The sequence below is a fragment of the Colias croceus genome, chromosome Z, assembly GCF_905220415.1.
Source record: "Colias croceus chromosome Z, ilColCroc2.1".
In the NCBI taxonomy this organism is placed as follows: Eukaryota; Metazoa; Arthropoda; class Insecta; order Lepidoptera; family Pieridae; genus Colias; species Colias croceus.
The window spans coordinates 3,681,711-3,709,427 of record NC_059568.1 but is presented as its reverse complement, the minus strand read 5'-3'; the positions used below and the strand labels follow the sequence as shown (position 1 = coordinate 3,709,427).

The window sequence follows — 27,717 nt, the reverse complement described above, 5'->3', positions numbered from 1 at the left end:
CGGCGTGTTCGCTGCGCATCCTCGGCGTGTTCGTTGCGCACCCGCTCCGCTTTGAAACCGCTCGCAATCCGCTAGTGTGATATGGCACTAATATATAGGGTAAAGAGAGCCCTCTTTGAGCATTTTTGGGCAGACTGTTTGACAGTCAACGCCATCTGAAACTTGTTTCCAAACTACGGCGGCGGCAATATGGCCGCTTCAAATTATTTTTTATTGTAAGTTCTATGTTATAAAATATAACGAAATGAAATTAATTCTGCACTTTATTTTCTGTAAGGAGCATTCAGTTGTTTTGAAGTGCAAAGTTATTTCATTTCGTTACTGACAACATAGAGTTTTATAAATCGGGAGTTAAAAAGGTTTATACAAATAAAAGGCAGTGTTAACACAATATTACTTTTTATTTTTATAACATTTATGTTTGTCATAATATTTTTGAGCAGCTATTTTAGTTTCATCGTCACCTACATAATTTAACTTTCCGGACAAAATTCGATTGATCGATCTACACCAGCTATATAATAAAACATTAAGAGTAACGTTTATAAAATATTCTTTTAATTTTTCAATATGCGTGGTGCAGTTAAAAGGATATTCAACCATCACATCTGCTAACAATTTGATATTTCTTTTAATGTTCTGTTTCGGTACATTATTTTTTAAATATCATGTTGCTATATTTTGAAGATCATGAAAGCTATTTTCTAACTCTTCACTTGGGTAACATAACCATTTCTTGTTAGCGTATTCTTTGGCTCTAATGAATTTATTTCTACCATGATTGTCCCCATGATCTATTAGGTTTTGTCTGCAGTTTTTACAATTTTTTACAATATTTTTTAAACATTTCGACAGGACCCAGCCACATACATAATTTCTTTGGCCTGCATCACTTTCTCTACTAACATTTAAAACATTTTCATTATATTCGATGGCCTCGTTTTCTTTGGGAGCATCAAAAGCATGGGGCGTTGACTTTTCTGTTAAAAAAAACTCTAATGTTTGAAGACATTTGTTAGAGTCTTCCTCGCAGTTTGCTCTGCCTGAATGAGGGGAACTATAATTATTTAACAGTAGTGCCTTAAAAGCACCTTCAAAAGCTACCGAATTAGGTGCATTATTTCTTGCCCCATAGCTTCTGATATTCCCAAAGAAATTTTCGACCGGATCCTGATTAAAATTTCTTGTTAAAAGTGCATCAAAACCGTATCTTTGGGATACAATATTCCAAATAGCCTCCATACCTTCAATAGTTTTAATCAAATTTGTTATAGATGGTATGTTTGTTTCGATCAATCGAGATTTGTTTCCGGTCGATTTTATGTAAGTAAATTTGATTGTTTTTAAAATAATTTTTGCTTTTATCCACAGCTCGTGGTGAGGCGAGTGCCTTTTTATAGGCCCTTTATATTTTTTCCCATTGGGAACGTGTAAGGTACTGACGTTAAGACTGTCGAACAAATTATCGAATAATAGCGTTATATCAATTAATTGCTTACAGCTTTCTGGGAGATCTCCTCTAGCAGACAAATGTTCAGTTGCTACAGCAACACTATGGCTGAAAAGTTGTGTTGCTGTTTTTACCCTCATTTTATTAATTTTTTCGGGATTTATGTGTTCTTCTGTGAGTTTGTCTAATAGGCGTAATTCCCCATAAGATTTGTCTGCCGCATATAGTTTTTGGAAATACTCCCATTTCACAGTTTTTTGCACATTGTTCGATGTATACACTAAATCTTTATTTAATAAATTATTTCTTATTCCCTTTATTAAATGGGGTACATCAAACAATGGTACAATTTTTTTTCTATCTATAGACATATGGTCGTAACGCCATTCCTTACCACGTCTCAAATATTTAGCTTTCGTTTCAGTTACAAGCTCAGTGATTGCACCAACATTTACGGTGCTCTGATCACACACTGTATTCACAATGATTAGACCAGAGTCTTGAGCATATTGTATGACCGTAGTTATTATATTTTTTAATTCGGTCTTATTCAGCCTAGATGTAAAGTAATAGGCTATGGGCTGCTTGAAATTCTGTTTAACGCCTTTAATCATAAAGACAAGCGCGTGGTCCGCAAAATGGCCCAGTTTATTAATCGCGAAGCCTTCGAAACTATCTTTTTGACAGTTGTAGTTCACTTGCGGAGTCAAGGACATTTCGTCAAACATTAATGAGCACAAACGATCATTTTCGTTTTTTTCGCTAAGTGTTTTGTTTTTTTTTTTCAAAAACAATGGGATTTATCCCGGCATTTATTTTAATGGATCCCAGAAGGCGCTTCATTGATTTAGCCGATGGCAGAGTAAAATATTTATTTAACAATGAATACGATTTCGGGCTTTTCTTATAAAGCGAAAGCGCTAATATTTTCTCTTCCGTCGTGAAACGACGCCCTTTTGGATTTTTTGCAGCCTGCAATTGCATACTTAAAAAGAGTCGTGCGGGTTTCTTAAAATTATTAGCGAAATGCTTGAACAGGGTATTGTTTGAATAGTCTTCAGCGCTTTTTAATCTTGCCTTGAAAGACTCCCCCTTCTTCCGCAAACGCATAATTAATCAGTTTGCAGTTGCTTAATCTTCGTGCGCAGTGGAGCTGCTGGATCTGTGGAAAAATGCTCAATTTAGAAATTGTGTAGTATAGCCGCGAACCACTTAAGCCTTGAAAAACATTGTATGATAAATTAATGTTTATCTATACTAATATTATAAAGAGGAAAACTATGTTTGTTTGTTTGATTGTAATGACTAGGCTCAAAAACTACTGGATCGATTTTAAAAATTCTTTCACCATTTTAAAGCTACATTATCCCTGAGTAACATAGGCTATATAATGTCACGCTATGTCTCACGGGAGCGAGGCAGTAACCAAAAACCTAACGTAACGCGGGTAAAACCGCAAGGAAAAGCTAGTAAATAATATACAGGTTGTCCCACGGCTATGCCATCTATAATGTTTTATCATAGGTGCAACAACTATATTTTTAGAATAAAAATTAAAAACATATGTATAGAAAAGGAAAAAGCCGAAAACACACACGAAAGCCACATCTTGTGAAATTTCATTTTTGTAGATATTAATTATTGACTATTAACCATTGATATATAATAAAATTAATTAATACCTTTCACAGTTTTTCTTCTAGGCCTGCTAATAGCACTGTAATTATGTTCCATCATCATGTTGTTCACCAAAGAAAATGTTTGAGATGGATCTGAAATTTGAATAATATATGATTATACATTTCTATTTCACTCATACCCCTTATTATTATTATATATACATCTATATCTATAAATCTTTTATACACACATACACCTATATAAAATTGGAGTGTCTGTTTGTAATATTGAAATAACCGTTTTTTACAACATGCATATGATATACACCATACACACCACCATATACACACATGTACAAACACCATAATAACATTTATTACAATTTTTGTCTATCTGTTTGTCCTGGCTAATCTCTAAAACGGAGGGACCGATTTTGACGGGCACTTTTATTATGGCAGGTAGCTGATGTAATAAAGCATAACTTAGGCTACTTTTATTTTGTAAAAATAGGTACGAGAAGATATTGGTCCGGGACGCGGGTGAAACTGCAGGAAATAGCTAGTACACAATATTTTGACAATTTATTTTGAGTTTTTAATGCTTCTGTAAATCTCGAGGTATTATTTATCAGACTGATGGTTATGTTGTGATCATGCATGAACAAACAGACATATAAATTAAGACAACTTGTTCATTAGTAGATGACAAACACTGCCATTACCTGCAGCTATAGGTTGCGATGTTGAAGGCAGCAGGTTGTGTAATGATGGTGATGGTTGTTCTGAAGTAGCATGGCTCACAGATGGTTCTGAAAATATATTATTTCAATTAAATTAAAACAGATGATAAAATTATTTATCAAGCAATTATTGTAATTTTTAACTGGAATGTAATTGGTGACTGTATTAAATATAAAATCAAAATCATTGATATTATTATAGTTTAAAACATTTCAAATATTTACCTGAATTTTCCTGCTGTATTAAAGTAGGTTCTAAATTATGTTGTGTGGAAGTTGAAGCTTGTCCCGATGTGATTTGACTCAAATTTAGGCCTGAAATTTATTACAATTACTCTATTAGCTAATGTGCCACAACATGATTTGTATGGTATTGATACTAATATTATAAAAAGTAAAGATTTGATAGTTTGTTTGGATTGAATAGGCTCCGAAAATACTTGACTGATTTAAAAAATATTTCACCATTGGGAAGCTACACTATTGCCGGTGAACTTAGGCTATATTTTATCCAGGTATGGGATACGATGATGTAAATAGTGAAGGAAACATTGATGCCAATGACCTAAGAAGTACTCTTGGTTATACATTATAAATCTTGTCTGTAAGTTAAAGGTGGTTTCAAATCCAACTCCAACATTAAACACCACAATTAATAAAATAAATTCAACATGAGTCAAAATTAAAAGGCTTACCAGGCAGATGAAGTGTTGGAACTGCCAATGCGTTCAACCGATTATTTCGATTTCTGTAAGTTTCACAGAAATGTATGTCACAAATAACCTGTTTCTTGTAATATTCAATATCTGACAATGTTTCAAGTCTTCCTCCAACAAGATTAACCCAAGTTTTCAATCTCTCAGGGAATTTTTTTGCATCTGGGAAACGATGCATTGCAAAATCTGAAAAAAATAAAACAATAATTAGTCAAACTTTATTTATAAAATTTATTATATCATGAAAAGGGTATTTTATACTTCTAATAAAGGATCATGACATTTACAGTAATCACACAACAGTGACTATGCACAATAACAAACAAAGCGCAAATCTCAGGAACTAACTAAATCTTTCAATCAATAAATAGACTAGGTATCGAACACTGAAAGCTTTCAAATAAATTCCCCAGCTTTATAATATTATAACTAGTTATTATAATATATAAAGCTACACTACCACTCACTGACTGACTGACATCGGGTTTCTCGGAAACTACGCGGAAAGTTGGGGGGATTTCGACGTGACCGTGTAGAGGTGCGCCGAGTGACCACCGGAAAAATATTGACATCTCCAACACCCTGGACAAGAGAGTGGACCCCTGGAGGTGCGCAGAAACGGTGGCACCTGGAGGGGGGGTGTCTGAACAAAAAATGCTCGGAACTGGTGGCGATTACCAGGGGAGGTGGAAAAATGGGGATTTTCGCGAAAACAAGATGGCCGCCGTACTTTGCCAAAATCGCCGTTTATGAATCCTTACGTCTCAAATTTGGCACACGTGCTCTGTTCGAGCCGGCGAATCGATCGGTGCCCCGTTCGAGTGGCTCCGGGCCCCAGTTTCCAACTTTCATACAACGCGAAATCCAACGGCCCGCGGAAACGGTCCGAGTTGGGTGGGGGGTCCCGGAACTAAAAATGATCACCACCCTGGGACGCTACCAGGGAGCTACAGTGGGACGCTCGATTTTGGAATTTTTCCATTTTTGGCGCAAACATAAAAACGTAAATTTAGACGAGGTGGTGCAATGGAGAAATACACCAATGATGCATTCGTACTCGCCCAGCTCCCAGGATATCCAGAAAAATCCGAAATCTTAAACTTTCCCTCATCTCTCGAAGACGGTCAACGGCCCGCGCAAACGGTAGCAGCTACATCTGGGGTGCTCAAACTAAACTTGTAGTAGACCTCGAGCAATTACCACAGATAGTGAAAAAAATTCAAAATGGCGGAAAAAATGGCCGCCGCCATACAAATTCTAAAATGGTCATCTCTGGTCCGATCGCGCTGAAACTTGGCACAGGGGCTTTAGTCGAGCCGCACATTGAGATGGCATACTCATAATCGAGTTTCCATCGCTGGTTTCCGAGTTTCATACAACGCGAAATTCGACGGCTCTCCAAAACGGCACTAGATAGCCGGGGGGTGTAGAACTAAAAATTGATCAGGAAGATGGGGCGCTCCCAGGGCAATCGAGAAATTTCAAATTGGACGCAATTTTTTTTTCAAAAATGGCCAATTTTTCAAAGCAAGTTGGTGGCGCCGGTTACTTTACGATCGGTCTGAAAATTGACTTCTGTGCTCTAATCGGCCATATTTACAAAACTGCATACTCAGAATTTCTCTCCGACCCTCGGTTTCCATTTTCCATACATCACGAAATTCAACGGCTCTCTGAACCGGTGGCAGGTAGGGCGGGGTCGCCGAAGTAAAAAATGCTTCAAAACCTGGTCCGCTTCCAGGCATGTAAAAATATTTGGTAAAAAGCGAAATTTTTTTTTTCGAAAATTTTGTATGGAAATTTCCATAGTAGGAAGGGTAATTGAATAGCAACGGCAAAAGACGGCGCCGCGGGCTGCTTGCTGCTCGCGCACCGCGCAACCTCGAAGGTCGACAGCCTCCCGGAGTAATAAATATTTATTAACTTTTGAACTACCGCACGAGCCAAGCGAGCGAAGCGAGCGAATCACGGCAGCGGCTGGCGTAAATATTTAAATAGGTAGCGAGGAGCGAAGCGACGAGCGTGTTAGGTTAACTTTTGAACTACTGCACTAGCCAAGCGAGCGAAGCGAGCAAGTCACGTCAGCGGCCGGCGTAAAAATTCAAAGAAGTAGCGAGGAGCGAAGCGACGAGCGAGTTAGGTTAACTTTTGAACTATCCCTTTTACCAGACTCACAGAAAAAGAATCGAAGGAATTCAAAGAAGACTTGTTCGCCAGCTGGCTTACCGAGCTGGTATCAAGAAATCATTGACTCGATATGAAGACAGACTTAAATATTTCAATATGAGATCTCTTGAGTCGCGTCGCACTATAGCTGATCTTCTGTTTTTGTATAAAGTGTTTAATAATGGTTTCGACTGTCCAGCGTTACTAACCAGATTTAATATTAATGTACCATCTAGAGTTCCTCGTCAACCTCGTTGCCTTTTTAGTGCCCCCTCTTATCGGACAAACCTTGGTAAAAACTCACCAACAGTCAGACTCACCCATGAGTATAACAAGCTCACTGGTATCTCGCAAGACATAGACATCTTCAGTCAATCTCTAACACGCTTCAAATCGTTAATCCTTCAATTTAGCCAATGATAAAAGTTTCTATTTTTCCTTTATTAATTAATGTAACCAACCTGTATAATTTTATTGTAGTGATTAATTTTAATATACCTAATTGTAATTGAATAATATTTGCAATTTTAATAATAATTATGTATTTGAATTCTGTATATAATTAATTGCTCTTTAATTTTTTATTATATAATATTTTTTTTTATAATATTTTTTTATAATTTGACGAATATAATTGTAATTTTAGATTTGTAATTGTAATACTTTTTTGGTTTTCCTATATAATTAATGTTATTAAATTTATTTTAATATTTTTAAGAAATTGACGAATTGTAATTGTAATTGTAATGGTAATTGTAATTGTAATTGTAATTTTAATTTTAATTTTAATTTTAATTGTAATTGTAATCCATTCTGAACGCTGTAATTTCCTTTAATTAGAGGTGTAGAAGATCATGTACTTGTATTAGATGTAACGAATGTAATCTGTATCCTCTGTCGGAAATTCTAAAATAAATAAATAAATAAATAAATAAATACTGCACTAGCCAAGCGAGCGAAGCGAGCAAGTCACGTCAGCAGCCGGCGTAAATATTGAAAGAAAGAGCGAGGAGCGAAGCGACGAGCGAGTTAGGTTAACTTTTGAACTACTGCACTAGCCAAGCGAGCGAAGCGAGCAAGTCACGTCAGCGGCCGGCGTAAATATTCAAAGAAGTAGCGAGGAGCGAAGCGACGAGCGAGTTAGGTTAACTTTTGAACTACTGCACTAGCCAAGCGAGCGAAGCGAGCCAGTCACGTCAGCGGCCGGCGTAAATATTCAAATAGGTAGCGAGGAGCGATTAAGCGACGAGCGTGTTAAGTAAACTCTTGAACAGAAGCGACTTTAGGGCGATTCCCACTCAAACAAAAAAACTACGTAGGTTAAAAACTATTAAAACTACGTTAAAAAAACCGACTTCAAAAACGGAAAAGTAGGTTCTTATTTTTAGTGCCGAAAACATAATGATTTTGATTTTAAACGAAGCTACTAAAAAGACTGAAGTTTTCAATACGTAATAATATATTCATCTTCACACATTTATTGAGTGAATGAGCCAATCGTTCACGCTTTATAAGCGTAGGACTTACACCAAGAGTAGTGTAGTTTTTGTATCGAAAATAGCCAATTTTTTGTATTGCGAATAATGTAATTGAATTGCAAGTAGGTAGTTCTTGTATCGAAATAATCGTAGTTCTTGTATCAAAAAATAGCGTAGTTTAATAAGTGCTTATGCTTGGCACCGACTTCAAACCTATATAGTGAATAACACAACTAAATAATATGTAGTAACTAATTAATTATTTTTTACTTTTCCGTTTTTGAAGTCGGTTTTTTTAAAGTAGTTATTTTTATAGTGTAACGATATCTTATTCGATACACCCTTTGACTTTAGTGCTATGGCTTTCACTTAGATATTTTTAGTGCCGAAAGCATAATGAATTTGATTTTAAACGACGCTACTAATGATGACTTGAAGTTTTCAATATGTTTTATACATCTTCACACATTAATTGTCTTGAACAGTTTATTATGAAAAGTCACCGCTATTGATTAGACACATCAAAAAAATAAAATTCGGGATCACGTTTCAAAAATTTAACCAATATTTGAATAAGTAATTTATAAGCAGTTTCGACTGACTGTAGAATCGCTGTTAGCAGATGTAACAAATGGATAGGAAATTTGAATGCATTTTCAAATGACTGAAGATTTCTGCTCTGGGATGAGCCGCGAGCTGCTTGCAGCTCGCGCACCGCACGTCCTCGAAGGTGAACAGCCCCCCGGAATAGAAAATATTTGAATGGGGAATTTATAAGCACTTCGATTGACTGTGGAATCGCTGTTAGCAGATAATAACAAATTGACAGGGAATTTTAACGCATTTTCAAATGACTGAAGATTTCTGCCCTGGGATGAGCCGCGAGCTACTTGCAGCTCGCGCACCACGCACCCTCGAAGGTGAACCGCCCCCCGGAATATAAAATATTTGAATTTGAAATTTATAAGCACTTCCGATTGACTGTGGAATCGCTGTTTGCAGATAATAGCAAATTTACGGGGAATTTTAATGCATTTTCAAATGACTGAAGATTTCTGCCCTGGGATGCTTCGCGGGCTGCTTGCAGCCCGCGCACTACGCTCCCTCGAAGGTGGACAGCCTCCCGGAGTGGAAAATACTTGAATGGGGAATTTATAAGCATTACCGACTGACTGTAGAATCGCTGTTAGCAGATGTTACAAATGGACAGAAAATTCGAATTTATTTTCAAATGACTGCCCTATTGCTTCAACCCAGGGGCAAAAGGGGCTCGCGGGCTGCTTGCAGCCCGCGCACAACGCACCTTCGAAGGTCGACAGCATTCCAGAATAGAAAATATTTGAATTGGGAATTTATAAGCATTACCGACTGACTGTAGAATCGCTGTTAGCAGATGTAACAAATGCACAGAAAATTCGAATATATTTTTAAATGACTGCCCTATAGCTTCAACCCAGGGGCAAAAGGGGCTCGCGGGCTGCTTGCAGCCCGCGCACAACGCACCAGCTAGTTATAATATATAAAGCTACACTACCACTCACTGACATCGGGTTTCTCGGAAACTACGCGGAAAGTTGGGGGGATTTCGACGTGATCGTGTAGAGGTGCGCCGAGTGACTACCGGAAAAATATTGACATCTCCAACACCCTGGACAAGAGAGTGGACCCCTGGAGGTGCGCAAAAACGGTGATACCTGGAGGGGGGGTGTCTGAACAAAAAATGCTCAGAACTGGTGGCGATTACCAGGGGTGGTGGAAAAATGGGGATTTTCGCGAAAAAAAGATGGCCGCCGTACTTTGCCAAAATCGCCGTTTATGAATCCTTACGTCTCAAATTTGGCACACGTGCTCTGTTCGAGCCGGCGAATCGATCGGTGCCCCGTTCGAGTGGCTCCGGGCCCCCGTTTTCAACTTCCATACAACGTAAACTCCAACGGCCTGCGGAAACGGAGCGAGTTGGGTTGGGGGTCCCGGAACTAAAAATGATCACCACCCTGGGACGCTACCAGGGAGCCATAGTGGGACGCTCGATTTTGGAATTTTTCCATTTTTGGCGCAAACATAAAAACGTAAATTTAGACGAGGTGGTGCAATGGAGAAATACAACAATGACGCATTCGTACTCGCCCAGCTCCCAGGATATCCAGAAAAATCCGAAATCTTAAACTTTCCCTCATCTCTCGAAGACGGTCAACGGCCCGCGCAAACGGTAGCAGATACATCTGGGGTGCTCGAACTAAACTTGTAGTAGACCTCGAGCAATTACCACAGATAGTGAAAAAAATTCAAAATGGCAGAAAAAATGGCCGCCGCCATACAAATTCTAAAACGGCCATCGCTGGTCCGATCGCGCTGAAACTTGGCACAGGGGCTTTAATCGAGTCGCATATTAAGTTGGCATACTCATAATCGAGTTTCCATCGCTGGTTTCCGAGTTTCATACAACACAAAATTTGACGGCTCTCTGAAACGGCGCGAGATAGGTGGGGGGTGTAGAACTAAAAAATGATCAGGAAGATGGAGTGCTACCAGGGCAATCGAGAAATTTCAAATTGGACGCAATTTTTTTTCAAAAAATGGCCAATTTTTCAAAGCAAGATGGTGGCGCCGTTTCCGTCACGATCAGTCTGAAAATTGACTTCTGTGCTCTGATTGGTCAGATTTACAAAACTGCATACTCAGAATTTCTCTCCGACCCCCGGTTTCCATTTTCCATACATCAGGAAATTCAACGGCTCTCTGAACTGGTGGCACTTAGGTTGGGGTCACCAAGGTAAAAAATGTTTAAAAACTTGGTCCGCTTCCACGCACATAAAAATTTTTGCTAAAAAGCGAATTTTTTTTTTTCGAAAATTTTGTATGGAAATTTCCATAGTAGGAAGGGTAATTGAATAGCATCGGCAAAAGACGGCACCGCGGGCTGCTTGCTGCCCGCGCACCGCGCAACTTCGAGGGTTGACAGCCTCCCGGAGTAGAAAATATTTATTAACTTTTGAACTACCGCACGAGCCAAGCGAGCGAAGCGAGCGAGTCACGGCAGCGGCCAGCGTAAATATTCAAATAGGTAGCGAGGAGCGAAGCGACGAGCGTGTTAGGTTAACTTTTGAACTACTTACCGCACGAGCCAAGCGAGCGAAGCGAGCGAGTCGCGTCAACGGCCGGCCTAAATATTCAAATAGGTAGCGAGGAGCGAAGCGACGAGCGTGTTAGGTTAACTTATGAACTACCTACCGCACGAGCCAAGCGAGCGAAGCGAGCGAGTTGCGGCAGCGGCCGGCCTAAATATTCAAATAGGTAGCGAGGAGCGAAGCGACGAGCGTGTTAGGTTAACTCTTGAACAGTTTATTATGAAAAGTCACTGCCCGCTATCGATAAGACGTTTCAAAAATTTTACCAATATTTGAATAAGTAATTTATAAGCAGTTTAGGTAGCGAGGAGCGAAGCGACGAGCGTGTAAGGTTAACTTTTGAACTACCACACAGCGGCCGGCCTAAATATTCAAATAGGTAGCGAGGAGCGAAGCGACGAGCGTGTTAGGTTAACTTTTGAACTACCTATCGCACGAGCCAAGCGAGCGAAGCGAGCGAGTCGCGGCAGCGGCCGGCCTAAATATTCAAATAGGTAGCGAGGAGCGAAGCGACGAGCGTGTTAGGTTAACTCTTGAACAGTTTATTATGAAAAGTCACTGCCCGCTATCGATAAGACGTTTCAAAAATTTAACAATATTTGAATAAGTTATTTATAAGCAGTTTCGACTGACTGTAGAATCGCTGTTAGCAGATGTTACAAATGGAAAGGAAATTCGAATGCATTTTCAAATGACTGAAGATTTCTGCCCTGGGATGAGCCGCGAGCTGCTTGCAGCTCGCGCACCACGCACCCTCGAAGGTGGACAGCCCCCCGGAATAGAAAATATTTGAATGGGGAATTTATAAGCATTACCGACTGACTGTAGAATCGCTGTTAGGAGATGTAACAAATGGATAGGAAATTCGAATGCATTTTCAAATGACTAAAGATTTCTGCCCTGGTATGCTTCGCGGGCTGCTTGCAGCCCGCGCACTACGCTCCCTCGAAGGTGGACAGCCTCCCGGAGTGGAAAATACTTGAATGGGGAATTTATAAGCATTAACGACTTACTGTAGAATCGCTGTTAGCAGATGTAACAAATGTACAGAAAAGGATCATGGGCATTTTTGTATGAGAGCTGGGCGTAAAACCAACAGAAATAAAATGTGTTGTAATTTACTTTATTGTACTTCTAAATACCCCCTAAATACTTGTTAACCCCAATATCGACCGGGTATCACTGCAAAAAAGTCCCAAAGATTGGTTAAATAAAACACACATATTTGTAATAAAATAATAAATATTGATACCTTTTATTTAAATATCAATGGTTATCATCAACTATAACATCTAATAAATGTTCTGCGGGTGCAATGAAAGGCTCGTGCCGTCCTAACCCCAAAAACCACAAAACTGAAACTATGTGGGCACAACTTCCTACTGTTCTTCTGCCTGTTAAGCAAGTACAGTAATGCTCAACTATCGCATTTCTACCGATTTGGTCTCTATCGATCAAAATGTAAGTGTTATATGTGCGCGATCTGACATGCCGCGACTGTATTTTAATTCGAAGCAACCACACATTAGTTTGCAGAATATTACATCTGTTTAAATCATCTAATGACTCCTCTCTATATAATTCAATTAAATAAACACCATCGCGGAAATGTTCTGCGACATACGATTTTGCCAGTTTTATATGATAAGTTCCCAAAGCGTGAAGCACTATACATTCCTCTGTTAAACGTGGAAAATCATTTAGGAATGGTAGATTTGCTTCCATTCTTACAAAGTCTCGACGTTGTTGATTCAGATTTTTAAGTTCGACGTAATCGAATAAACGATTCGGGTTGTTTATTTTTTCATCAATAATGTTTATTATATCTGAAGCTAGTCGATGGTTTTCAAAAACTGGGCGAAAAGCATTTAAAAGGCTAGCACCAATTTTGAAATCTACAAACATGTGGGGAAGAGCTCTATTAATATATGTTTGTCGCAGCAGTCTAAAACACTGTTTTATTTTGCCATTCATGGCTTCCACTACCCAGCGGCTAATGGTAATCGTTCGCGATTTATTGGCTTGGTCCGTTGTTAATTGGGTTTCGTTTCTGTCTTTTGTGGGTGGTATGTGTACCTCATAACCCCACTCTTCAATACTAGCTAAGCTATCCCTAAAACCCCGATCAACCAAAATAACGTCGTTTTGTTGAAAAATCCAATGCCAAGCACTATTTTCATCACGCATAATGTCTTGCATGATTGTTGCATCAGATGTAGTGGCGGCATACGGACCTAGGACATCCAAAATGTAGCCATCAGTGCTGACAATCATAAAGGGTTTTAGTAAATTCTCATACTTATGCAAGCTGTAAGACAATCTTTGAAACAAAAAATTAGAACTTTTTTCTATATAAATATAAGTACCATCGCAAATAACTATTGCTTTGCTGTTTTCACTGTTACCGAATATGTGTTTTGGTATCAACAAATTCCTCTCTAAGATATTATTCCTTGTGATATGGTCAAACCCTAGATGTAAAGGGGTAAATTCTGCCTCTATACATTCTCTAGCGATTTTCAATTTTTTTTCTAGAGTTCGACGAGACATACCAAACAATGATGCCAATCGTTCATTACTTTCACCTGTGCGAAGTTTTGTTAAATATACTCCAAGTACTGTCCGGGGACGACTTTGATTTGCGAGTGAGGGTGTTTGATTTAAAATAATGTTAAATTGTTCGTAATTAAATCCTACCCAAAAAAACAAGTCTTCGTTGTCTAATTCAGTCATTGAATCAAAATCGAATCTTGTACCACGCGAAGCAGCGTTTTTAAAAATATTACAAATATCTGTAAACTGAGCAGCATTAAAATCGTGATATGTGCGACAGTTGTTAATTAAATCATTCCAGTTATTGCTTTCAAGGTGCTGTCGACACGCTCTAGCTTCTCCAGGTATATACAAATTATGTTCACATAACATGTGTATTTTTATAGACATAGGAATTCGTAACCGTGTTTCGTTATGACAGTTATTAAAAATACAACGATCTGCTCTGTTTGGAGCTCTCATAAAATCATCTACTTCTAAAGTTCGTTCCTGAGGTTGTATAGCTGCATTAGGCTGCACTGCTTCATTGGGATGTACTTCTTCAATCCTTGGAACATCATTAGTTAATCGTTGCCAGCATCTATGACACGTTGAATAGACGTTATTGAATTCAACCTGAAAAATAAAAACACAAATAACTATCGTGATGTAGGTACTTCAAGGTAAAATCACAAATGCAACGGAGATAAAACGACATATGTCGGTATAGTACTTATAATAATAAATATAATTATTTTTATATAAGAAATATTTAAAAATGTAACTATAAGTTAAAAAAATGAATAAACAAAATATAATTAGTCGCTTGCTTTGTCTTTTGCGATATTTTGTTGAGTGAGCCATAACAATACTTTTCACAGAACAAAAGTAACTAAAGATCTTTACGTTTTACACGCAATTATGCTGCTTATTGCTAAAACCTTATACACTTGAATGGCATTAGTAAACATTTTGTTCATTTTGTTTATGGGTCATCTTAGCACTGGATTCGTCATCGGGACAGGTAGCAGATAGGTAAAGAGTTCGAATTGTGCACTGCGGTGTATGTAAATATGATTATATCATAGGTAATGCGTAATACTTACATGTATCACGGCATGTTCTCGTATATATGCTGCCATTTGTGGATCGCGCTGAGGAATATCTTCATGCAAAACATGACGTCTTTGTCGATAAACAGAGCGTCGACACATAACACACTGTCTTTCTTCCATTGTACTTAACAAAAACAGCAGAACACAAGTTGAACACACCTACTTTCCGAGCATGAGTAATGAAAAATATGAATAACGACTGACGCGCATTGCCCGGCCTGCTCGCACCCTTGTTTTTTGGTCGGCGCCTGATTAAGAGAGAAGTTAGAAAGGGATGGAATGTAGTAATTCCGTTAGGTTACCAACCAATAGATTGGTTTCTTTGGCCTAGCTTTGCACAACATCGTGTCGTGTTATCTCCGGTTTTTTTTTGGATTCTATAACAAATACGTTTGAACATCACTGAATATCTCTGCTCACCGATTGTTTGGGTGATTGCCGTCATAGTATAAATTTAAGTAATGGTCATTAGCTTTCACATAAAATATATTTTAAAGCTGTTGGTTTTACGCCCATTTTGACCGTGACTCTTTGAATATACTTTCAAATGACTGCCCTATTGCTTCAATCCAGGGGCAAAAAGGGCTCGCGGGCTGCTTGCAGCCCGCGCACAACGCACCAGCTAGTTATAATATATAAAGCTACACTACCACTGATTCACTGACTGACTGACATCGCTTTTCTCGGAAACTACGTGGAAAGTGGGGGGGATTTTGGCGTGATCGTGTAGAGGTGCGCCGAGTGACCAGAGGAAAAATATAGCGAACTCCAACACCCTGGACAAGAGGGTGGACCCCTGGAGGTGCGCAAAAACGGTGATACCTGGAGGGGGGGTGTCTGAACAAAAAATGCTCGGAACTGGTGGCGATTACCAGGGGAGGTGGAAAAATGGGGATTTTCGCGAAAACAAGATGGCCGCCGTACTTTGCCAAAATCGCCGTTAATGAATACTTACGTCTCAAATTTGGCACACGTGCTCTGTTCGAGCCGGCGAATCGATCGGTGCCCCGTTCGAGTGGCTCCGGGCCCCCGTTTCCAACTTCCATACAACATAAACTCCAACGGCCCGCGGAAACGGTGCGAGTTGGGTGGGGGGTCCCGGAACTAAAAATGATCAACACCCTGGGACGCTACCAGGGAGCCATGGTGGGACGCTCGATTTTGGAATTTTTCCATTTTTGGCGCAAACATAAAAACGTAAATTTAGACGAGGTGGTGCAATAGAGAATTAAACCAATGACGCATTCATACTCGCCCAGCTCCCAGGATATCCAGAAAAATCCGAAATCTTAAACTTTCCCTCATCTCTCGAAGACGGTCAACGGCCCGCGCAAACGGTAGTAGCTACATCTGGGGTGCTCGAACTAAACTTGTAGTAGACCTCGAGCAATTACCACAGATAGTGAAAAAAATTCAAAATGGCGGAAAAAATGGCCGCCGCCATACAAATTCTAAAACGGCCATCGCTGGTCCGATCGCGCTGAAACTTGGCACAGGGGCTTTAATCGAGCCGCACATTAAGATAGGATAGTCATAATTGAGTTTCCATTGCTGGTTTCCGAGTTTCATACAACGCGAAATTCGACGGCTCTCTGAAACGGCGCGAGATAAGTGGGGGGTGTAGAACCAAAAAATGATCAGGAAGATGGGGTGCTACCAGGGCAATCGAGAAATTTCAAATTGGACGCAATTTTTTTTCAAAAAATGGCCAATTTTTCAAAGCAAGATGGTGGCGCCGGTTCCGTCACGATCGGTCTGAAAATTGACTTCTGTGCTTTAATCGGCCAGATTTACAAACCTGCATACTCAGAATTTCTCTCCGACCCCGGGTTTCCATTTTCCATACATCAGGAAATTCAACGGCTCTCTGAATTGGTGGCACTTAGGTTGGGGTCACCAAGGTAAAAAATGTTTAAAAACTTGGTCCGCTTCCAGGCACATAAAAATTTTTGCTAAAAAGCGAAATTTTTTTTTTCGAAAATTTTGTATGGAAATTTCCATAGTAGGAAGGGTAATAGGAATAGCATCGGTAAAAGACGGCACCGCGGGCTGCTTGCTGCCCGCGCACCGCGCAACCTCGAGGCTCGACAGCCTCCCGGAGTAGAAAATATTTATTAACTTTTAAACTACCGCACGAACCAAGCGAGCGAAGCGAGCGAGTCACAGCAGCGGCCGACGTAAATATTCAAATAGGTAGCGAGGAGCGAAGCGACGAGCGTGTAAGGTTAACTTATGAACTACCTACCACACGAGCCAAGCGAGCGAAGCGAGCGAGTCACGGCAGCGGCCGGCGTAAATATTGAAAGAAGTAGCGAGGAGCGAAGCGACGAGCGAGTTAGGTTAAATTTCGAACTACAGCACTAGCCAAGCGAGCGAAGCGAGCAAGTCACGTCAGTGGCTGGCGTAAATATTCAAAGAAGTAGCGAGGAGCGAAGCGACGAGCGTGTTAGGTTAACTCTTGAACAGTTTATTATGAAAAGTCACTGCCCGCTATCGATAAGACGTTTAAAAAATTTTACCAATATTTGAATAAGTAATTTATAAGCAGTTTAGGTAGCGAGGAGCGAAGCGACGAGCGTATAATAGCATCGGCAAAAGACGGCACCGCGGGCTGCTTGCTGCCCGCGCACCGCGCAACCTCGAGGGTCGACAGCCTCCCGGAGTAGAAAATATTTATTAACTTTTTGAACTACCACACGAGCCATGCGAGCAAAGCGAGCGAGTCACGGCAGCGGCCGGCCTAAATATTCAAATAGGAAGCGAGGAGCGAAGCGACGAGCGTGTTAGGTTAACTTTTGAACTACCTATCGCACGAGCCAAGCGAGCGAAGCGAGCGAGTCGCGGCAGCGGCCGGCCTAAATATTCAAATAGGTAGCGAGGAGCGAAGCGACGAGCGTGTTAGGTTAACTCTTGAACAGTTTATTATGAAAAGTCACTGCCCGCTATCGATAAGACGTTTCAAAAATTTAACAATATTTGAATAAGTAATTTATAAGCAGTTTCGACTGACTGTAGAATCGCTGTTAGCAGATGTTACAAATGGAAAGGAAATTCGAATGCATTTTCAAATGACTGAAGATTTCTGCCCTGGGATGAGCCGCGAGCTGCTTGCAGCTCGCGCACCACGCACCCTCGAAGGTGGACAGCCCCCCGGAATAGAAAATTTTGAATGGGGAATTTATAAGCATTACCGACTGACTGTAGAATCGCTGTTAGGAGATGTAACAAATGGATAGGAAATTTGAATGCATTTTCAAATGACTGAAGATTTCTGCCCTGGGATGAGCCGCGAGCTGCTTGCAGCTCGCGCACCATGCACCCTCGAAGGTAAACCGCCCCCCGGAATAGAAAATATTTGAATTTGAAATTTATAAGCACTTCCGATTGACTGTGGAATCGCTGTTTGCAGATAATAGCAAATTGACGGGGAATTTTAATGCATTTTCAAATGACTGAAGATTTCTGTCCTGGGATGCTTCGCGGGCTGCTTGCAGCCCGCGCACTACGCTCCCTCGAAGGTGGACAGCCTCCCGGAGTCGAAAATACTTGAATGGGGAATTTATAAGCATTACCGACTGACTGTAGAATCGCTGTTAGCAGATGTAACAAATGGACAGAAAATTCGAATTTATTTTCAAATGACTGCCCTTTTGCTTCAACCCAGGGGCAAAAGGGGCTCGCGGGCTGCTTGCAGCCCGCGCACTACGCTCCCTCGAAGGTGGACAGCCTCCCGGAGTGGAAAATACTTGAATGGGGAATTTATAAGCATTAACGACTGACTGTAGAATCGCTGTTAGCAGATGTAACAAATGGACAGAAAATCCGAATATATTTTCAAATGACTGCCCTATTGCTTCAACCCAGGGGCAAAAGGGGCTCGCGGGCTGCTTGCAGCCCGCGCACAACGCACCAGCTAGTTAATATATATTATAGGATTTTATCATGCTTATCTATATCTGTATTTGGAACTAGTTTGTCTGCAATCATAAAATGTGCACGCGACATTGTCCGCATGGTTGTTGTTTTTATTTATTTATTTGGCTTACCAACAATTGAGTACACTAAGACAATTATGGGCTACAATCAGTTACATCTCCAAAAAAGTTTTTTTCATTTTAATAAAACTTCATAATAAAAATTAAATAGTAAGGCGTAGGGATGTGACGACCCCACCGCCCACGGGTTGGATAACTGTGTGACAGTAGTTATCCAACCCGCGCAATCAGTCAGTACCCATTCCCAGCAAGTGTGCAAGCCGTGCTTCAGCTGGGGAGTACATAGGGTACTAAAAATATATGTAACTTAACGGTTTCCTCGGGGACGTGGGCGACCCTCGAGTGTATAAAGCCTGTTATATGGATGGAAGAGAATAGAATGCGAACTGGGCCGCTTCCTGGGGGTCGCCAGGGCGCGCCTGGAGCTGGCGCTGGGCGCGGCAGCATGCGGGACGCCAGCCAATCCCGCCGACCGACCCGACCACCTGGTCGGTCGAACCCACCATCCCCACCAGTAAGCTTGACGACAGCAGGGCCGGCAACGACCCAGCATATGGAGTCCGCTACTGGTGGAAACAATAAAAAGACTCGCATGAGATGGTCAGCTGACCAAAATAAAAATGCCATGCGAGCATATTATAGGGCGACTGAGGGTGAAACCAACCGGACTGGGTACCGAGTGCGACTGCTCCGCGAATTCAACATCTTGGAACCCAACATCACCCTCACTGAACAAAATCTGGTGGACCGAGTTCGATACATCTTGCGCAGGAACATCTTTAGCGCCTCCGAACTCGAACAACTAGGATGTGCGGCTGTTTCCGCGGAAGCCCCTGAACCGATGGGCGTTGATGACCCACCCGATGTGTCAGTCCTTTTTGAGGAGAACACCGGGGTGGAGACCAATGCGATCGGAGCGGGGGAAACTGAGGAAATAGCTACCCAGGACATGGACAAGATCAGGAGAGAGCTTGAGGAGACGATCTCTCATTACCGAGGAATACCGGTTGAGCAGCGCTCCCAGCTTCCTCGCGTTCCCTATAGAGCGTCGACCAGACTTACCGTTGAGACCGTTAATAAATTACTGCCGCCATATTTGGAAACCAGTACTGACATTGGTGATACGGGATCGATACTATACGCTGCGGCGGTAGTCGTGTGTCGAGCGGTGGGGATTAACTTCTCGAATACGGGAAGAGGATCTCCGCAGCGACATACGACACCTGCTTGGAGGCGTCGTATCGAAACTCGAATCGCTAATGCCAGAGTCCTCATCGGTAAGCTTACTGCTTTTAGGGCCGGTAACACAAGACCGCGAGTGATGCGCTTTGTCAGGTCTGCAATCAGTGAGATATCTCACAATCTGCCCCAGGCAGAGCTATTGCGAATAGTGACAGTGCGCATCGACACCCTGAAACAGCAGGTCGCAGCTTGGGGGAAACGCATTAGACGGTACTCTGAAACAACAAGGAGACACCGTGAGAATCGTCTCTTCGAAAGTGACCAAAGGAAGTTCTACAAGTACCTTCAATCTGGGGCTCGGAAAGCACACATGGGGCCACAACCCGAAAAGGCGGACCTGATTGCCTTTTGGCGTGGAATATGGTCTCATGCTGCTGAGCACGTCGAAGGTGCTTGGATGATGGAGCTGGAGGAAGCGTGTGTAGCCTTACCACCCATGGACCCTGTTGTTGTCACAAGAGACGACATCAGCGCAGCAGTCCGAAAATGCCCGAACTGGAAAACTCCAGGGGTAGACGGACTTCAGACTTACTGGCTGAAAGGGTTCAACGCATGCCATGCTACCTTAGCCCGCCAATTTGGAGAAGCGATTGAGCACCGCTTGCTTCCAAACTTCCTCACTACTGGGGTCACTTATCTAGCTCCTAAATCCAACCGCTCCGCTGACCCGTCACAATACCGCCCAATTACGTGCCTACCTACCATCTACAAGGCATTGACATCTGTACTGGCGGCCAAAATTGCCAAGCATATAGATGGCAATAGAATTTTGGCAGATACACAGAATGGATGTCGGGCGGGTGGTCGCGGAACTAAGGAGCTTCTCCTGATCGACACGGTTATTGGTCAGCAGGTCAAGCGTAACAGACGCAACTTATCCGCTGCCTGGATTGACTATAAAAAAGCATTTGACTCGGTCCCCCATACATGGTTAACGAGAGTCCTGGAACTTTATAAGATCGATCCTTCGATCCGAGGGCTTCTCGGAACATGTATGGGGCAATGGAGTACAATGCTTTGTCTCCAAGGTAAGCGGCTGTCTGACGCGGAGGACCGAATAAAGATACGGCGGGGTATTTTCCAGGGCGATTGCCTGAGTCCTCTATGGTTTTGCCTGGCACTAAACCCTCTAAGCTATTTGCTTGAGAGATTAGGATCCGGATTTCAGCTTCGCAGGGGTGGCCTAAGACTTAACCATCTGCTCTACATGGATGATCTCAAATTATTTGCGCCTAATAGGTCCAGGTTAACGGAGCTGCTAAAAATCACGTGTGATTTTAGCAGCTCCATTGGCATGGAACTTGGGGTGGATAAGTGTGCGGTTATACATGTGGAGCGGGGTAAAGTAACCACGTCTGATGACATAACACCATCTGGCGCGGCCCATCTTAGGGTACTTACAGAGGCTGAAACTTACCGATACTTGGGTATGTCACAGAATATATGTGTGGAGGGGGTGAGCGTGAAACAGGATGTTGCCGAGGTGTTTTGTGAACGCATGACAAAAGTTTTCAACAGCTATTTGTCGGGCGTGAACAAAATACGAGCGTTCAATACCTGGGTCATGCCCGTTCTCCTGTACACATTTGGCGTACTCAAGTGGACTCAGACCGAACTGAACGCCCTGGACCGGAAAGTCCGCACAACTATGACTCTGCATCGGTTGCATCACCCGAAATCGTCAGTGATGAGGCTGTATATCCCTAGAAGGTGCGGTGGTCGTGGCATGTTAAGTGCCCAATCGCTGCACAATCGGGAGATATGCAAACTCAGAGACTATTTCCTTGCAAAGGTTAGTCATGCAATCCATGCTGAAGTCATAGAATGTGACAAAGGACTCACTCCCCTATCCCTGGCCAAACAGGACTGGCAAAAGCCGGCGGTGCTCAGCATTTCCGACAGAGAGGCCATATGGAAAGAGAAAGAGCTACACGGTAGGTTTCACAGGATTCTGCATGAACCTCATGTAGATTTCTTGTCCTCCGTGCACTGGCTGCGTTTCGGTGACCTCTTTGGGGAAACCGAGGGTTTTGTCTGTGCAATACAGGATCAGGTGGTTAAGACGAACAATTATCGGAGGTACATCATAAAGGACGGGACCCAGGACTTATGTCGTATGTGTCACCGTCCTGGAGAAACTCTCCGACATGTTACTTCCGGTTGTTCCATGCTTGCCAACACTGAGTACTTGCACAGGCATAACCTAGCAGCTAGGATTATCCACCAAGAGCTCGCTCTGAAGTATGGCCTTCTTGTCGGAAAAGTGCCTTATTACAAGTACGCGCCGGAGCCGGTCCTGGAAAATAACCGTGCCAAATTGTACTGGGATCGGCCCATCATCACAGACAGGACTATTCTAGCGAATAGACCTGATATTGTGGTGATGGACCTAGCAACTTCCAGGATTTTCTTGGTAGACATCACTATCCCACATGACGACAATCTTGTTAAGGCCGATTCAGATAAACGGCTCAAATATCTGGATCTGGCGCATGAGGTTGTCGAGATGTGGGGCGGTGTGTCTGCCGAGATAATCCCCATAGTTGTGTCCACCAATGGGCTGATTCCTTCCTCCTTAAAACAATATTTAAGGAGGTTGGATTTACCGGTAAAGCCCATGACAGTGGGGATACAGCGGGCAGTCCTGCTGGACAACGCTCGGATAGTCCGCAGGTTTCTCACTCAATCGCCCTAGGCTCCGGCCGTCTGGCCACTCAGCCGGAGTTGTTTAAAACACCGCCGCGAGGCGAGATACTTGCCCCCCCAATTAAATAGTAAATGAAATTGTCACATTTGTTTACGTGTGCAGGAAACGAAACATCTATAACATTGAACCTTCTGTGTCGTTAGTCTATGCCAATTGCCATGGCAACTATTTGTTTATTTATATTTAATTGGTGAATTCTTATGACTTTTGCTTACACCTGCGCGGAAGTGACAAACTATCTTTGTCTTTTTTGTTTATATCATTTTATTATAGCCATCTCTCTTATACAGTCTGTCAATGTAATAAATTAAGTAAAATGAAACTTGTATTTGTGTGTGCCTGACACTGCATATGAAGCATTTTTTTTGGATATATTGTGAGTATATAACGTATCTATACATAAAATATCATTGATTGCCACGGAGTGACTAAAAATCTGGGTGGCCAATTTAACCCTCATTTTTTCCTTTCCATTGGGTTGGATGTGACGTTGTGAGAGTTTTGGGGCGAAAATAAAATGTGGGTTGCAATTGTCGAGTTCAAAGAACTGCTCAATGTGCTTCCAAGACGCGATACCTGAAATATAAAAAAGCGTTAATTTTTTTTTTACAATAATATTCAGATAGATTAATTGATAGATAGTTGATAGATAAATCGTTTATTTAGACTAGATTTAGCGTTCAAGTTAGACCAAGCATTAAATAGTAGGTATTACCTGTTCCTATTGCATTTCCTGTAGTTGTAGATTGGACAGGGATGGGTAATTTCACATTATATGACATAAATAAGTTTCTGAAGCACTTTAGGAGATGCGGAGGGTCTGGCAAAGTAATTATTTCTTCTCCTTCAAATATGAAGAAAGGATTTTCTACAGTGGAACCCAAGTTCTCCAGTGCTCTGACATTGACTCCATCCATGTCGCAAACTGTTGCACAAACATTGATTCCCGTTTTGAGACATTCGTGAAGAACGTGCAATTAGTTTTAAACACATTGTTTAGGTTGTCTGGAAGAAATCACTTTCACTTTTGTATATACTGTTCGAATTTTATGGTTAATCCTATCATATTTTGTTATTGTTTCAATTAATCCAGTCCAGAGAGATTTAAAGATACAAGTAAAGTTTAATGTAAAGACATTAAACTTTACTTGTATCTTTAAAATCTGGAGCAAAGGCTCCAGTCACACTGAGCCGTGCATGTTTTTAATTTCATTTATAACATAATTATGGAATAATACAAATTTATGTAATATAACACATACCTCCTTAATAAGGACAGTTAATCTGTCTGCAGTGACATTATCACCAGACAAATAAAATGCAACAGGTTGCTTCCATCTTCGTCTTATCCATACCAGCATAAACACCAAAGCATGGGAAGCAAAAACTTTAGATTTCCCTTGAAGTCCGTGGTCCTGATACCCATTAATTTCATCCGATTTTGAATTGTAAGATATATTTTTCATGATAGACATTTCATCAAATGTTAAAAAACACACATTACTTTCTGGGTTTTTCTTTGAAAACTTTTTAATATTTTCAAATAACATTTTATTGATTCCTGCTTTTAATGCAAAATTCCCCAAAAGCCTTCTTAATGTTGATGGACTTGGCAAGCAAAATAGTCTGCTTATAAGTTTATATGTCCGAGGAGATTTTTTATAGAGCTCCAAAGCCAAAAACTTTTGCTTTTGGTTCCACCGTCTTGCTTGGTGCTTTCTTTGCCCATTTTGAAGATCGCCCTGGAGCATTAACGCCATTGATGGGCTGATTTTGTGTCCAAACAGTCTTTGGACATTTTCATTATCATGCAGAACTTGCAGAACATCACTCCCTTTCTTCTGTTTTAAAGCAGTTTTGAGCTTGTTAACTTGCTTCATTAAGTTTACATTTGTTGTAAACTTTATTCTCAGAAGCTGACAGCTTCCCCTTGTTCTGCAAAGATTCTTTTTTCTGAAAGAAAATGATTTTACATTCAATAAGGTTATTTATTTATAATTAATTATTTGGCAAGGTAGGTTACTCAGTAATGGTTATTTTACTTACCAAAAATGATACTGAGGGTTCTGATTTGATCTCTTTAGCTGGTTCTTCGGCAACCATTTGGGATTGGGGCTACAAAAAAATATTTATTTAAATAAGTTATGACGGTTTTTATACTGCCATAAGTACTCACATAATATGGCTACTTCATATATCACTTACCAAAGAAGATACTGAAGGTACTGATTCAGTTTTTATATCTGCACTTAATTCCTCAGTAACTGTTTGGGATCGGGCCTGCGGAAGCAAAAAAACAATATTTTTGGTTAAGAATTTAACTTTTAAGTCGCAAAAAAAATATTTGTATAATGTTTTAACTTATATTATGTTTATTCCATATTATACCACTTACCGCAAAAGACCCTGAAGTTACTGACTCAGTTTTAATCTCAGCAGTTGGTTCCTCAGTGACTGACATAACCGTATGGGACTGAGTCTGTGGAATGCAAATATTTTAGTTAACACTTTAATTGTTCCGCACTCTGTAATCATTTATTAGTAATGAGTCAGAGTTATTATTTATATCAAACATGGTAAACAAAGTTTTCAAATAAGGAATACTTACCCTTAGAAAATTACAGATATTACTATGAGACGGTCCAGCTCTTGGTGAATGAAGATTTTCTTCATCTATGGATGGAGTGGCAGATTTATGAAGGCGTATTTTTGCTGGTGTTGTGTAAGCAGAATCTGCAAAATGCTTACTGCAAATAACCTTACAAGATTTTTGCAAATCGGCTAGAGCTTGCAAGTCAAACCAGTCTTTGTCTGGGTAACAAAACATTGCCCATGACATCAATCTGAAAAAAAATTGCTAATGTCAATTAATAAAGCATTATTTTAAATAATCTTTATCCAAATTAAAACATTATGTAGTTTTATGAACTTACTGGTAAACATTTTCTTTATTTTTTCCAAGAGTCGGGAACCTGTGCATCCTCAACTCAGGGTTTGATACCTGATTAGCACCACACTTGGAGCATCTGAAAAATTACATCGCATGAGCCTCTATTGAAAGACCTAATGATATTTACTCCCAAAATAATAAGAACTTTTACTAACCTCCGGTACACATGAGACATGGTGAACGAAGTAAATAACACACAGATTAGGTACTTAAAAACTATAGGAGTCTATTTCTCACTAATTGTCTCAGTAAAACTGGCACAAAACTAGTCACTCACAAGTTCACAACACAATACCAATACCGTATGGTGATACATGAGCCTTGAATCACCCAAAGAAGAAATACGGAGGAGACGCAAATGCTCGACTCGACGTATTGCTGCTGCTTGAGGATTGCAAGATGAAGAAATTGAGAGAAATCGAGCAAAACATAAACCCGGTAAAACTTTCTCACCATTCTCACAACTGTTTTTATTCAAAACAAATGTCACATCGGATAAAATAACGATGTTGCCAGTAAGAACTAGGAAATTCTGATAATAATCTTAAATGTCTACTAAATATTTTATTGTACAAAAGAAAAAAACGTAAATTATTGTTTTTATACAAATAAATGTGTGTGTGTTTTTTTTTATTGTAAATTTTAGTCATATTAGAGAAAATTTTAACAGTCACAATATTTTTTAAATCTACCATGCACCTGTGCCATGCACTCATTTTTACAAATAGCGGCCACACTTAAACTAGATCAACTATCATAAATTGTCTCTGTGTGCGTGAGTTCTCACCTACAGGGAAGTGATCACCACAGGTGATCACTCCCTGGACTAGCGTACGCTAAGAGCAATAAACCTATAGAGTTCTTATATTGAGACAGAACAAAATACATATTTTCTAATTTACTTACTCTTAGTCAATAACAGCATAAGCCAGATTGAGATAGCGATAGAGTATCTGCACTGTCTTCAAACGTAGCGCGCCGGCAGTCAGTTTGTTTTCCAGCCAGCTGGTGGGCTCAGTGTGTCAAGTGTTTTTAACGAAATATTTAGAAAATATAAAGTGTACAGTGTTTCTTTTTATTTGTCAGTGTGCTAAAATAACTATTGTATGTTTATCAACCGGCTATCACTAGTCGAATGGGAGTTTTGGATAAAAACAATGTGCAAATATCTTTCCATCGGTAAGTGATTTTCAGCAAATTGATAAATATTTATGTTTTAAACCTATTTGAAGGTTTTATCAAGCGCTTTTTTGTAATTTTATGTTGTAACTGTAACATTTACCCACTTTATGGGGTTGTGGAATATAGAATAATGAAATAATTTTTAAAAAATGTCACAATAATATCACGTTTGGCATTTTGTTTACCACCGTAGTGTTGTAACACATCTAGCGTATATTATCGATTTATGACAAAAAATCTATTTCATATTAACGTTGATTTATTTATTTTGTTTCTTATATCAGATTTATATTATGTAGTTGTTTTTGCAAATAATAGATGTAAATTTTTTACCGCAGGAAAATAAAACGGCCACGTGGTTGTTTTATTTGCCTTATGTGTTTTAGTTTTCGTTTGTTGTTTATTAATTTCTCTTTCAGATTATTAATAAATTCATTTTGTTTTAGATTTCCAGAGCTAAATAAAAAATGGGTATAAAACATGAGACATGAGTTGATTGGACGCCGCCACAATTTGCTATATTGTGTTCACTGCATTTCGAGCCTGCGTGTTATCAAGATGGATACTCTCTTGATACTCTAGAAGAATTGTGCAATCTTACGCTTACGTTTTTTTTGTTCCTGTAGTTAGATAATAAATACATTTGATTAAAGAGAGTGAATTTTTATTTTGAAATTTTTTACACATAAGTTACTTT

The 27,717-nt window shown here is 40.4% G+C and overlaps 3 protein-coding genes across 4 annotated transcripts; 1 reads left to right on the top strand and 2 right to left on the bottom strand.

Annotated features, from left to right (window-relative positions):
* Positions 1–382: 382 nt before the first annotated feature.
* Positions 383–21,555, bottom strand: LOC123705054. The gene is made up of 6 exons (XM_045653623.1): positions 19,252–21,555; positions 4,505–4,711; positions 4,035–4,124; positions 3,792–3,878; positions 3,133–3,222; positions 383–2,612 (listed from the first exon to the last, which is right to left on the bottom strand). Exons 1-6 carry the CDS (start codon positions 19,490–19,492, stop codon positions 2,563–2,565), a joined length of 765 nt encoding a protein of 254 aa, XP_045509579.1. The 5' UTR covers positions 19,493–21,555; the 3' UTR covers positions 383–2,562.
* On the top strand, positions 19,493–22,876 carry LOC123705416. Its single transcript, XM_045654172.1, has one exon. It carries the CDS (start codon positions 19,493–19,495, stop codon positions 22,874–22,876), a length of 3,384 nt encoding a protein of 1,127 aa, XP_045510128.1.
* Positions 22,877–24,156: 1,280 nt separating this feature from the next.
* Positions 24,157–26,645, bottom strand: LOC123705055. Of its 2 annotated transcripts, none has more exons than XM_045653624.1 (7): positions 25,994–26,645; positions 25,822–25,914; positions 25,497–25,731; positions 25,284–25,367; positions 25,094–25,168; positions 24,935–25,003; positions 24,157–24,841 (listed from the first exon to the last, which is right to left on the bottom strand). In XM_045653624.1, exons 1-7 carry the CDS (start codon positions 26,011–26,013, stop codon positions 24,755–24,757), a joined length of 663 nt encoding a protein of 220 aa, XP_045509580.1. In that variant the 5' UTR covers positions 26,014–26,645; the 3' UTR covers positions 24,157–24,754. The 2 variants fall into 2 exon arrangements, with proteins under 2 accessions (XP_045509580.1, XP_045509581.1); XM_045653625.1 differs by having other exon boundaries at positions 25,497–25,745; positions 25,994–26,009.
* Between the last annotated feature and the right edge of the window lie 1,072 nt (positions 26,646–27,717).

Excerpts from the sequence above, each read along its gene's own strand:
- LOC123705054 (XM_045653623.1), bottom strand. The coding sequence starts at position 19,492 with ATGCTGGGTCGTTGCCGGCCCTGCTGTCGTCAAGCTTACTGGTGGGGA. Across the intron at positions 4,125-4,504 it reads TCCAACACTTCATCTGCCTG|GCCTAAATTTGAGTCAAATC; the intron begins GTAAGCCTTTTA and ends AATAAATTTCAG. Across the intron at positions 3,223-3,791 it reads ATCGCAACCTATAGCTGCAG|ATCCATCTCAAACATTTTCT; the intron begins GTAATGGCAGTG and ends TTCAAATTTCAG.
- LOC123705055 (XM_045653624.1), bottom strand. The coding sequence starts at position 26,013 with ATGTCTCATGTGTACCGGAG. Across the intron at positions 25,915-25,993 it reads ATGTCTCATGTGTACCGGAG|ATGCTCCAAGTGTGGTGCTA; the intron begins GTTAGTAAAAGT and ends GTAATTTTTCAG. Across the intron at positions 25,368-25,496 it reads ATATCTGTAATTTTCTAAGG|ACTCAGTCCCATACGGTTAT; the intron begins GTAAGTATTCCT and ends TGCATTCCACAG.
- LOC123705416 (XM_045654172.1), top strand. The coding sequence starts at position 19,493 with ATGGAGTCCGCTACTGGTGGAAACAATAAAAAGACTCGCATGAGATGG.